This window comes from Dromaius novaehollandiae, chromosome 3, assembly GCF_036370855.1.
Source record: "Dromaius novaehollandiae isolate bDroNov1 chromosome 3, bDroNov1.hap1, whole genome shotgun sequence".
Taxonomy (NCBI): Eukaryota; Metazoa; Chordata; class Aves; order Casuariiformes; family Dromaiidae; genus Dromaius; species Dromaius novaehollandiae.
Window position 1 is genome coordinate 87,685,607 of NC_088100.1, and position 13,372 is coordinate 87,698,978.

The 13,372-nt window shown below is 35.3% G+C and overlaps 1 protein-coding gene and 1 non-coding gene across 12 annotated transcripts in view; both read right to left on the reverse strand.

Annotated features, from left to right (window-relative positions):
* The window catches only part of CEP170 (centrosomal protein 170), a 110,229-nt gene that overhangs the window by 14,727 nt on the left and 82,130 nt on the right, over positions 1-13,372 (reverse strand). For 7 of the 11 annotated variants that reach the window (XM_064509387.1, XM_064509385.1, XM_064509383.1 and 4 more), the window contains 3 exons: positions 9,787-11,622; positions 5,262-5,312; positions 3,436-3,670 (listed from right to left, as the gene is read on the reverse strand). In XM_064509387.1, the coding sequence (XP_064365457.1) occupies positions 3,436-3,670; positions 5,262-5,312; positions 9,787-11,622 (2,122 nt within the window). The remainder of the gene's footprint in view (positions 1-3,435; positions 3,671-5,261; positions 5,313-9,786; positions 11,623-13,372) is intronic. The other 4 variants (XM_064509382.1, XM_064509381.1, XM_064509384.1 and 1 more) reach the window with 3 other exon arrangements.
* Positions 12,614-12,715, reverse strand: LOC112984653 (U6 spliceosomal RNA). The gene has a single exon (XR_003259550.1). It is a non-coding gene; the product is annotated as a U6 spliceosomal RNA (small nuclear RNA).

A 13,372-nucleotide genomic window follows, 5' to 3' on the forward strand; every position in this document is an offset into this window, starting at 1 on the left:
CTCTACAAATGAATGCAGTCACTCTTTCAGCAGAAGGAGCTGCGCAGGTAGGCTACACTTGGTGCTGGCTGCTGCTTGTTAAAGGCTGAGGCTCCCTCTCACTATTTTGAAATTGCCTTTGTCTTTAAGTCAAAATGAGTGGACACCACTGATCTACAGTCAGAGTTTAAGATTGAGAGTCAAATTTATACTAGAAAGACAAAACATAAATTATAGGAATTTTCAGTCAAATTCCAACACTGGATTTTGTGGCTAAGCATTAGCAATCCGATAAAGCACAACCTTGTGTGGCATGAATAAACATACAATTGGAATAAGGCTGTGGGATCGATATGCTGCAATTACCCGTAACTACTCAAGACATTATTTCTGAATTCACACAATGAAAGACTGGAACAGTAAAGTAAAAAACAAGGCTTTTTTATAAGTTATTTATAAAGTATGTTACGTGCCTACTACTACATTAATGAATTAAACCTAATTACTACACCTTTTGGGTCAATTTTTATGTCTGTTTCATGTTCTTATAGATGTGCACCATTAAACCTCCAAGGTTTGAGCTACTATTCTGGGTTAAAGAGAAACTAGAGCAATTACTTTCTTCTTTTCAGACAACCACATCAATTTTTAAAGACAAAGAATAAAAGGTATACTATCAAATGTTTGAAATTCTGGGACAAGTCTTGGTATTTAATGAATAGTTATGAAGAAAAAAAAGGATAGGTAATTGCAATTCCTCCACAAGTGCCATTAAACACTAAAACCAAAAGTAGCACAAATCACAAGATGTGGTTCTCCAAAGAAATCAGTAATGTTTCAACATGACAGCCATTTCAACTGAGTTCTTACTCGACAATCAAAATTCCATAACATTTCAGGTGTCTACATAAAAAAGAATTCGAATGAATCCTGAAAATTTTGTAATAAACAATTCTAACATGAATGACAAGCAATTCATTTCTTAGACAAACATCATGGTCAAGCACTAGTCATGTGAACAAATCTGATATTAGTTTCAGTATGATAGTAACCTACAGACAATATACATGTGAGATTCTTTGCAAAGAAATACTCTGTACAGAAACAATTCAGAGCGCTACATAAAATGCATTGCAAAAAAGATAATCATGAAACCAGCTGAAAGCTGTGCTTGACTTTTCATAAATGAGATGTTCAAAATATTTTGCATTAAGTATCAGAAACCAACAGTATCCCATAAACGTAAGGAGTATGTTTTGTATAACCAAGGATAAGAGCACCTGGGTATGGGGACACCATGACCAACAGTTCAACAGCCTGGAACTCTTAACTCTTTCTTACCTGTAGTGAAAGAATACCTGTAGTATTACCAAAAATCCCCACAGTAAAATAGTAATACGTCTAATATACATCCGTACTAGTGCTTAACTGCTGGATTTCTAATAACATATGTGTAGTCTATTTCATGCTTCCTCAATGGAGTAAGTTGATTTTGTAATGATAGTTTGAAAAACTCATATACAATATGATCTTATTTTATTACAACAGAGAAAAATTGCAGTCACCCTGTCTGAAGTGTTAAAACTGGAATCTAATGCTTGAGTTGCTACTTCAACCTACTTAACAGAATAGAGATGTCAAACTCCTATTATTCTGAGCGTGTACATTCCCTTCAAGCCGGCTTGTTTCATTAGTTTTTTAAATATCTCTTTCAAATTTTCAGTTCAGTGAGCGTTTGTAAATTGTTCAGGTCTGTGAAAAGCACAAACTGGGTCAATCTTTAAAGATCAGTTTAATTACAATATGACAGTAGCACAAACAAAATGAAATGCTTCTGTCATATAATCTATATGCTCACTTCAAACGCACATTTGTTCTATGAAATACTTATCTTTGCACCTCTCTAATCTGATCCGCTATTCAATTAAAAAAAAGATCAGAGTTTAATGAGACCATATGAATCCATCTGAATTTTTTTGTTTGTTTTTTATTTTTTGCAGGGACATTTTTGCAAGAATGATTGATGACTAGCAAGCATAAATGAATAAGGAAGGAAATGAAATAATAAAAGAATATAACTGCAGAACTGAAGAAAACTCATTTCCACACTTAAAAACACATTTTGTTGCATATTCTAGTAGAGTAACTGCAATTGCAAATGAAAAAACAAACCCCCCTGACTTCTGCAAGAACTGAATATTCCTTATATACATGTGTGTGCGCACACATACAAATATATATAATATTACTCACACACACATATAAAGAAATATATAATGTTGAAGTACTTGTATTCATTTATGCTCATATAGGTACAATATGACCTAAGTTACCATAGGGAAATCATAGCTTTGCATTCTGTTTTATACATTCCTGGTTTTAAGCACAGCATTCTTGCATTAAATTGATTAAACATCTGAATTCTCCTATGAGTTTTCCGTACAAGGACAAAGAGACACCTCTTATCAACCATGCATGTGGAAGTCTGACCACATTTGGCCATGTTACACATCTTTGCAAAAGTCATAGCCTTACTTGGAACACTGAAGCTAAATTATTTGCAGATTCCATTTGTACTGGCCACTAGATATCCCCGTCATTTTAGGATTTTCTTAAAATTATACCTCTGTGCTTGCTGTGCCCTCTGCCAAGGTTCGAAACTTAAAGTTGGGGACCCTTTTTTTTTCTTTTTTGCTTTTGTTATCTTAATACGTGTTGCTCTAAACAGAGTTGAAGGGATCCTGATTTACATAATTTTATTTATTTAGTGTAAGCTATTTGGAGTGCTCACTACCTGGGTATTGCACGATATGAGAATAATCAGTTACTAGAACGTAGAACTGACTACCTTTCTCATGGTTCACTTGAAGCGCAGCACTATTAGCAATAACAGAGAAATTGCTATACTAATCTCAGGCACTAGCAAGAACAGAAATTACTTTTTGATGAATACATATGACTTGAATTAGAAAATACCTAACATGAAGTAACGTCCAAATAAACTAAAAATTAAAGCGAGAACATGGTCTTTCACATTACCAGAATCACTCCTCTCTCTCAAACACCTCTGCGTTGATCTGAAATTTTTGCCCCAATATCAATGGAAAGCTAGGACAAAACCAAATACACATCCAACTCAAGAAACAGACTGTTAGAGACTAAGAGTTCTATACAAAGTACATCTCTAAGTCCTGCTAATGCAACCAGAAGTTCCTATTCTGGGATCTAGCTATCATAAATCAGCAATGACTCTCATATTCCATTAGAAAATAATGTGCTGGTAACATGAGTGTTCTGTCTGTCAGTCTCTCATAAGAAGAATTTAAAATTACCCATTCAGCTAGCGAACGGAAGCTCTAAGCAGAGGGATATAGAAAAGCCATCAGCTCACTTTCCCACATACAAGTAGGTGGATACAAATCTTTGATATTTTAGAGGCATTCCTTTAAAACCAACCTTGCTATTTCTTCGCGATGAGCAGTCCAGTCACGAATGTAGTCTTCCTGTTCCTTTATTCTGTGCTTGAATGTATTGCTACTTTGAGCTGCTGTCCCAGTGCTCTGCAGTCGTGTGGTTTTCAGGGCTGGAGAGGTACGTAGACGGGTATGTTTAGGGGAATTACGGTTTGATCCGAACTCATCTTCTGAGGTGGAAGCATAATCTGTAGGAAAGCGCCTCCATCTTGCACTTACTAAATTAGTTTAATTATTAAAAAAGAATTATTATTGCATCTTTTACAAGAAATAACAAAGTTATTATTTCAGTAACACCACAGAAATACACAACTATTCATCATCAATCCCCAGATACCTTACAAAAGTTTTACTGACTACATCTTAAAAAGAAAGCTACAAAACTTTTGTTAAATAATAAATATTAATAAAACATAAAACGGATGCTCTTTGTATAATGATGAGTGAAAAATGATGTAAAAGTCAGTAATTTTATATAAGCTCAGGCAAACTGCATTTACAAAAGAAGGGCCCAATTCATTACCATTTAAGTATATAGTCAGATTGCACTTTTTCTGCAGATTTTTTCCCAAGTTAAATTCCAGGTTTAAGTGACACACACAAAACTGAAAAGACATGAAGGAAGGATTAAGCTGGCACCAATCCCTGAACACACGCTTAAATAAAGAAAGCATAAAACTCCTACAGAGTACATTATGTATTTAGTAGAGAAAAAATAATTACTATTGGCAAAAATGAGAAGCACACCTCCAAAAACATCTTCAGTGCAAAAAGCATATATTTCATATACAGTGTATAAAACACAAAGCATATATAGCCATGTTGCTGAAGACAGACTGAAGTATAAGAGAACTGAAACGAAGTAGGAGGCTCTCTTCTCCCTATGAATTACTAAAGACTAGGAAATGTGTTTCAGAAATGCTGTCCTCAAACATTCCCGGTAGGATTAGATATCATTAGGTGTAAAGGAGTGCTCATGACTACAACCTGCTAAATATCTGCCAAACTCACTGTTACTCATTAGGATCTACACTTACTGCAGACATTTTAAAAATTGTGTGTTCACGTCTTGGTAGCTGTTGTTTTTACTGTGAGAGCAAGAAAAATGCAAGCAGTAATAATGATTCCTCCTGAACCATTTTTAAAAACATTACAAATGAAGTATATACCAATGCAAATTTAGATAACAAAAACAGAAAGTAATTTTTAACTGAGAAAAGATTTACATAATGCGCTGAAATATTACAGTATGTATAATATAACATCGGTGTATATGCTTACATCCCTTCCCTCATATAAATAATGTTTTTTTAATTGCTGAAAAAAAATACTTATACAATTTTTTCAGATGTAAATGTAAGCCTAATTTGAAGTATGTGGGCTTGAAATAATGTCCAATTCTACTAACAATTTTTCAATAATCTAACTTTACTGAAGAAAATCAAAACGTCTCTCCAGTCACTTACTATTCTCTTTTAGAGGTTTCAAACTTGTTTTGATCATAGGGAAGTAGAACATAAGCAGAAAAAGCACATTTCCCCACAAACAGCATGCAAGCAATGTGTGACCGAAGTCCAAAGTACTTTATGAGTTGGGCCCACAGTTTATCACCATTTTTTTGTTAGAATTCTTTGTCCTGATTCCAATTAAATCCATCAAAGCAATTATAAAATTCATCTTAAAATCTCTCATGTGAGCTAGTCCAGCAACTCAACACTGTACAATGAGCATATGTAGTCATATATTTAAAAACTAAAGATTGAATGAGAAGTGAAATATCAGAAACAGATTTGATTTCTAGTACTCTACCACTGTAAGTTTCAACAGCAGGATCTGGGTCTGGGAGAAGCTTGGATTTCTCTGTGTACAAAATAGTGTTTTATCATGTTAATTCTTATTAAAACATTCAGATTTGAAATATTTGCTTAATTAAAATCTATTGCTGAGATTAGTGTTAAACCCTTTCTTCCATACAGTATTCCCCCACACTTCTTGGGAAAAGATTCTTAAATTACACATTCATTCAAAACCAATGAATTTTGCAAAAGCTTAAACATTTCAGAGAGCATCTATCTATCTAAATGAAATGACATCAATAACAATTAACTGCATAGTGCCATAAAACCTCTCTCCATTTTTAAGACCATTAAAATTTTACAGCACCTTAGAATGGTGTTTGCTTACATGTTAAAAACAGGTTTCTAATTAACATGGGGAAAAATATTATAGAATGAACAGTAAAAATCTCAAAGTTGTATGATTCACGACAAGCAATAACCAAGCATGCTTTGCATTCAGCTAGCTATACATTTGCACATTTATGCTTTTAAGACAAGTTCTGAATTATGCAATTCACGAATGTGATTGTAGTTTACACAGGTTTCTGAAAGCTCTCTCCCAGTCAGCTACCTGGGACACCAACGACTGAATATCAGAACCTATCGTGAGAAAATCCTCCCAAAACCCTGGCACCTAAACTGGCAACTAGTCTGCTTGAAGTACAATGTGTTGACAACTTAAGATAGCAAGTTTAGTGATTTGCTCATGATACCTCACTTTTAAGATTTCAGGACAGACTTTACTAAGCATATCCTTTAATAAAATACTCTACTTTCATTGATGCATTGCTTTCTCAAGTTTGACATGTTTCAAGGATCCTGAAATTGTGTGCTCCATATGGCAATAATACTAAAGATCAACTAATAAGGGTTGTTTTCTCTCCATGCCCAAACCCTTGTGTTCTTTCAGAGATACCTCGATAGCTTCTATCAACCTCTCTGCTACTTATTTGCAATGATAACTAGGTCAGCAAGCCAGCAGAGCTGCTGAATGCATGTCAACTAGTTGCTTAACAGGTTCTCTCTGTTCTGAATTAATGCTTACTTTTGCAGTTGCAGCTTAGCACTTTTTGCCATTGTTTGGCTCACAAATTCCTAAAAACCAAGAAAAGTCTATTTCTAAAGTTATCTTGCTCTAGGCCTGATCCGAAAGCTATTGTTCCTTTTCCTAATACATAGCTCTTTCTGTAATGCCATCTTCAATTTTCCTCCACAGCTGTGAGAAAAAGTCTTCTGCCTTCTATTTTTATTGGTCAAACTCTACTGTTTAAAATGATTCAGTGCCTCGATTAAATCTTTCATTGCTTGGGTTAAATCTTGTGCTGTAAAACTATTAATCTTGCTTCTCATGTTTTTACGGTGTTGTTGGTTATCAAGCCTCCTAGCACAGAAACACCCTGATAATTACTTAATGCTGGTAATTCTCATCCAAGATGTTCCATTTATCTGCTTGCCCTTTCATTTAAAAGCAAGCAATACTTAACAGCATCAAGGCTTAAAAAAGATCCTTGAAATTATGGACTTGCTGACAGCTCAGACAATTTTAATGCTATTACTTTACAATTCATTCACATGAAGTACAAGGCAACAAAAAAAATCCAAAGACTACAGGGTTTTTTTTTCCTTTTACAGGCACATATGTTTAAACATTCAAAAAGATTTGGAGGATCTTTTTGATGATTTTGCAGAAGTAATTTTCTCTTTGGTAGTCTGAGTTTAAAGGGTGTGATTATGCTGTTAACAAGTAGAGATCTAAAATGTCGTAATGTTAAGTGAACTCTGATGAGAAGGCCCACAGAATAATCTTAACACTTATATCTCAACCGTTTTTCTGGTAAAAGAAAAAAACTAAATTATTGGCAATGACCATTCATTTTCCAGTTTAACTCAAGGGAAACAAGACAATAAATCACGTTTATATCTTAAGTCTGCCCCAACCAAAATTAAAACCATACAAGCATTGAGGTATTTTTCTCAGTCACTTCATTAGCAATTTGCAAAAGCATGGCAATTTAAGTGGCACTTCTACAAAGAAAAGTTGACATTAAGTTGACATTTCTACAAGTAGAATAAAGTTCAGGAATTATATGCTTTGGGCCCAAAATTTGCGTTGTATTACATTTTAATATTCTGCATGACAATAACACACTATTCAAAGATTATTTAAAATATGCTTATATAGGAATAAACTAATAAATGGTATTTTTAGTAACTTGATGCATTGGGTAGTTATTAGATCATTTTATTTGGTGCTAACGGGAAAATGGAGGTACACTGAGTTGTGGCCTATATACATTAGGCAATTTTATGCCAATCTTCAGCCAATTCAAATTTCCCTGAAGTACACTCTAAATATCCCTGTAAAAAAATTATACAATAAGCTTACTGACACAGACAAAATCTAGAACTCCAAATACTAAACAGTAGTACTTTACTAATATAGTAACAAGACTTGACTGGTTTATCAAGCCATGATTTTGCTTTGAAAGTATATGACTTTATTTATTGCTTTCATTTTTTTTGCCTTTACAGTGAAATATGCTTCTCCCGGATTTTGGTATATAAACTGATAAAGATTTATATAAACAAAAGCTATTTCTACTGTAGATTCTTCAAACAATGGTATTTTGAGGATATCTAGCTATGTTGGGATAGCTTATGAAAAGAGTATCTTTTCTCTCTTGAAAACAGTGTTTTATACGTCACCTTAAATTTTGATTGCGTAATGCAAGTAAATCAGAAAAATAACAAACAAAGATGACCATGACAGACTAGGAAGAAAAAACCAAAGACATTCCACTGAGCAGAACTGGCAAAACGCTTCAATGCGGCAACCGGGAGGAACTTCAGGAGGCACAGTTTGCAAGAGCACAAAACTCAAAATCCATATATAGTTTTGTGAAAAAATGGAAAAAGAAGCCAAGTGACATGCAATATCTGGGTTTCACCTTTTTAAAAATCAGTAGCATCAGGATGTGAACTAGTGTTAATTATTAAATTAAATATATAAAAGCAATCTTAACTGACGCTCTTCCCTGACCTAATGTTGCCACCTTTCAGACTGCATATATCAATCTAAACCTCTGATTAAAAATGAAAATGTTCTACTTTTCCTGTAAGAGATCTTAGGAACTGACTGAGTTTTTCTCTGAAGATTCACTTTTTCTTGTATCTTTGCAGACACCTGTTAAAATACTACAAAAGATACAACTTCATAGTTCAGTAAACATCTCCTTGTATCTCTTCAGAAATTTCTATTTAGCTAATCAATTATACAGCCAATAGTTACTTGCCTGGGAAAGACGGCTAACAATCCTATGAAAGGACATATATGATACACAAGCAACAAATGAGCAATAGGACTGCCACAAACACACACAGCAGAGATGCTTATATCAAATGAGAATGGGAAGCTGTAGAGCAGAATATATAGTTTTGGTGGCAATACACAACATTGGAAGTAAGAAAGCTATTCCATTTTTTTCCCCCTCAGATTGTGGTTTAAAATTAAAATTGGCTTCAAATAAGGTCAACCTGGTAGTATGACAATTCAAAAAGCAAGAAGACACCAATTATAGACATTTGTTTCATCAGCAAGATGACTTATTTAAAATTACATTTTAATTTTAGTTGATTAAGTATTGCTGTTGGAAAAAAGCTAGTAGTCTTTCTGCCTGCCTTCACTTAAAGTGTTATGCCACCTTCTAGCAGAATGGGTAGGTTAAAATTCATGACTTGTATGGGTTTTCTCTTCTGTACATCTTATAGTAAAGGAGCTACTACTCCAAAGCAACATCAACAAATTTAAACAGAAGCAAAAATGAGGAAGAAGGGTGTTGGGCTCTGTACATATAGATACTTCTCTTGTACCAAACATGATTTGCAACAGAGAACAGAAACTGCTCCAAGGCAAGGCAAACATTTTGTTAATATAAGCAGCTTTACGATATTTAGTTAAATAATGTTTGTGTTCAATTTTTTTGTTACTTTACTAGTCTTATGACACAAACCTCACTTTTGTGGTTCAGGAAGTGAATCTTAAATTGTTAATATAATAATGATAGTCTTCCTCATGGAACACTTGCTGTTCAGCATACTTACAAGCCTAACTTAGAAATAAATACTATATTTTCTATCTAGTAAAATGTACTGCTGACCTTTTGAACTTTTACCACTGTGACTGAAGCAAAGGGATTTCTGCTCTGTTTTTGTAGCGTGCAAATCAGTGCTGTCACATCTGAATGCCCCAATGCAATTCTTTGTTACTGATTTCCAGAAAGAAAATAAAAAAAAAGCCCAACAGTTAAAGGATTAAAATTTCTCATCTTTGCAATTTTAAATGTGAAAGATCCACAAGCCTAGCTGATGAAGCTGCCTCCTTTTTCTTCAAATACTGCTTTAACAAAACTCAATGAATACTCCATAAGCACTGTTCCTTAAAAACACTTAGAAAATACCTATTATTTTATGAGACTGGCTCAAATAATCTCACGTACCTGAAGGAGAATTATGAGCAGAAGCCAGAGATTTGGATTTTGAATCTGAAAGTCGAGAAATACTATTAGCTCGAGTTCTAGCAGAAACTTTACTTCCGTCTCCTGCTGATGTTAATCTTGCACCGCTTCTGATGATAGCTTCTGGGGTACGAGATGAGGCTGTGCTTCTAGTTATTGTTGCTTCAGAATCACTCCGTGCGGATAACGAGCCAAGTCGAGTTCTGCGAGGTTGAGCAAGCAAGTCTATTCTGGAAATACTTCTCCTCCCTGACGGAGGTTTTGATGTAGAACTTGTAGTGGACACTTCAGAAGCCACGGAAGCTTTATCTGCATCAGCGAGTTCACTATCTGAAGCTTCACCAAGCCGTGCTCTGCGCAAGAGAGAAGTCCTTGTAGGACGAGGTCTTGGAAGAGTGGTAGATTTACTGGATTGCCCAAGTGTCACAGGAGAGGTTTTTGATTTAGCTGACTTTCCTTCCATTTTGGAATGTGAAAGTTCATCTGTGGAGGCAAAAGGAACTCTTCCATGTGATTTGCCAGAGTAGGTTTCCTGGTCAGATGATAAGATATCAGAAATGGCAGAATGAGGTACACTAGATGTTTGGTCATCATCTGTCAGATCTACTGATGGTTGTCTCATTCTTCCAGTGGATTGCACAGGTTTACGAGCATCAGCTCTAGACCCACCATCTGAAGATCGACTTTTAGTTTTCTTTTCGATCTTCTCTCTGGCATTTGTTGCAGAAGATTTTAAAATGTCCTTTGAAGGGGAACCAGAGGAACATCTATCTTTATATAAAGTTGTAAAGCTCTTCCGCTTCTGTGTGGATTTTCTTTCAGTATCACCAGTTACAAGGCTGATTGTGCTGGCTGTGTCTACATCTGATTCTGGCGATATGGAATTATCTCTGTTATAGCTAGGAGTCTCAGGACCTTCATCAGTTTTATTTTCTTCACGCAATTTAGCTTCAAGAAAAGCCATTACAGCCTCTGTGTCTTTCAAAATGAGTGTTGTATCCAGACTGGAATCAGTGTCCATGGTGTCACTTCTCTCACGTATTCTGTTTGCAGGTGTTAAAGGGACAGCAGATCCACTTTGCTTATTAATGTGAGGAATAAGTTCTATAGGTATATTCGTACTAGGCTTATCTATAGTAAAGCTACCTTGCCTCACTAATGGTTTTGAAGATTCCTTTCTTTCTCCTCCAGATGCTTTAGGACTTTGTCCCTTAATAATTTCTTCATTTTTTCTTCTTTTCCCCTCACTCTGTACCAACTTCATTTCTGCTTTATCGGTAGCATGTCCAGGAGCTTTGTCTTGATTATCTAATCTTTTGTGCGACATAGCACTTTCCTCCCTAACTTTTTCAGCCTGGTTTGCAACAGGTTTCATAGAAGATTGTTTTGTGGGTGTCCAATGCCCTTGCTCCTTTCTTTCTTGTTGCTGAATTTTTGCTAACGCTTGTTTTACCACAGAAGTTTCTCTGCCAGTTTCAACTCTCTCTTTACTGGAAGAGCAGCTGCTGGGGAAAGAAAAAACTTTGTCTCCAGCAGCTTTGGGTGAAAGACCATTCACTGCTCTACTTGCCTTTGCCATACTTCTACTATCAGCATCCAAGGCACGAGTTGGAGTTTCTTTCTCCTGAAGTTCAGTGTCTTGCTTTTCACCTATCTCTGATCTTTGATGAGATGCAGTTTTTACTTCTGAGCTTTCATTCACTTTCTCCTCTTTAGGAAGCTGTGGAAGTGTCCTCCTCTTTCTCTCACCTTGGCCAGTCATAGAAGCAGCTGAACCAGTGCTTCTAACTGAAATACCAGATTCACTGATGTCCGTGTCTAAAAACACAAAAGAAAAAAAAGTCGTTAAATATAAACATTAAATTCCTAAGATTACGTAAGACTAATAAAACAACGTAGAATAGAACTGAAAAAGACATTTAAAAAGTCTTTAGTCTCCCTCTCTGTTCCATGGCAGGATCAATTACACTTAGACAAATATATGTTAAGAAGCGTTTAATAAGTTCTCAAAATCTCTAATGCTGGAGATTTGACTATCCCTATAAACAATTTCAGTGCATAACTCTCCAGATTTTTTCCCTAATCTTTAATCTGAGCTTGATTTTCTCCAATTTAGCCCATAACTACCTGTCCTATCCCCATTAAGTATCATTTCCTCTTTACAGGACATTATAGAGCTGAAACTCTGTCTGTGAATTAGATTAACTACCTCCAAACTATGATAAATAAGTTGAAGATAACTAGCTGTATTATTTCATTCTACTGTTGAAACAAAAATAAAATAAAAGCCCAACAAAAACATAGGCACTATTGTAATAGTTTTAGAAAGGTATGAGAGATAATACCTGATATTAGAGAAATTATATAGATTAAAAAAATATTTCTATATTATTAGAGTTAGAATATTAAAAGTGTCATAGAAAGGAAGCTTATTCTATACAAAGTCATTACAACACAGTCCAAAGCACTTATACAGAGCTTGTGTCTACTAAAACAACGTTTAAAAGTTAGCAGTAGAATTACTGCAATGCACCATTTGTGTTGTACCACAGAGACGTGACCAGGCTAGAAAAAGCCATCCTTAAAAAACATGCTTCCTAGAAATAGAAAGTTGCAGGAAAAGGAAAGGAGTCATTTCAGAAGTAGGGTAGGAGTGAGAAGACGGAAAAACAGACCTTCCTCTTGCTCTGCTACAAACAGGCATAGTTTCTTCCCAGATGTGGACAATTTTGGTTGTGATTAAACAAGTGCCCATTTGTGCAGCATCCTAAGCTAATGACTACCTTGCAGAGACTCTGTGACTGCAAATTGGGAAAGGGAACACTTTACAAATGTGTGTGTCATTCTTGCACAGGGACTATGCCAATTTTCTCTGTTTCATTCTAATTTTAGTATATATTCTGCATAATATGGGCTATGGTTGCTTTCATAGAAAAAGGAAAGTTTTCATAGATAAAAGAATTTGAACTAATTGAATTAAGCTGTCCCTTAAACCAAACTCTCTTAGCCAGCAAAGTACACTGTGACTATAAACTTAATGTTTTTCTGCTACCACATTAGGTTAAAATAAGTGCACAACAAATCACCAATTAGTATCAGGACAGTATTATAACTGGAAGAGGAAAACAAGTCTTACATTCATAAACACATTCAGCACCAGATTGGAAACTTCAAGTTACTGAACAGAGCAAGTTCCCTCTCCTCTCTACTTTCTTCTTCAACAGTTCACCTTGTCTCACCAAGGGGTTACAGCCTATCCCTTGAAGACCTCCCCTCAAGGAAGAGGCTGCGGTGCCAGGGGACACTGTGGCATAGCTTTTAGCAGGACTGACAAACCCTACTCATGAAGAAAGAACTTATTATGATTGCTGCTGTACAGAGAGCAAAAAGAATGCTTTTATGCCAAATGAAAAAGAAAATGTATAGTAAAGGAATAGATACAGTGTCAAACAAATGCAGTGGTTCTAAAGCACTTTCATCAACTTCTTAATGGACCTGGAATGCTCTTTAGGCCGAAAAATACGGACATTCAAATTGTTGCAACAAATAGTTAATGCTGAATAGTTCC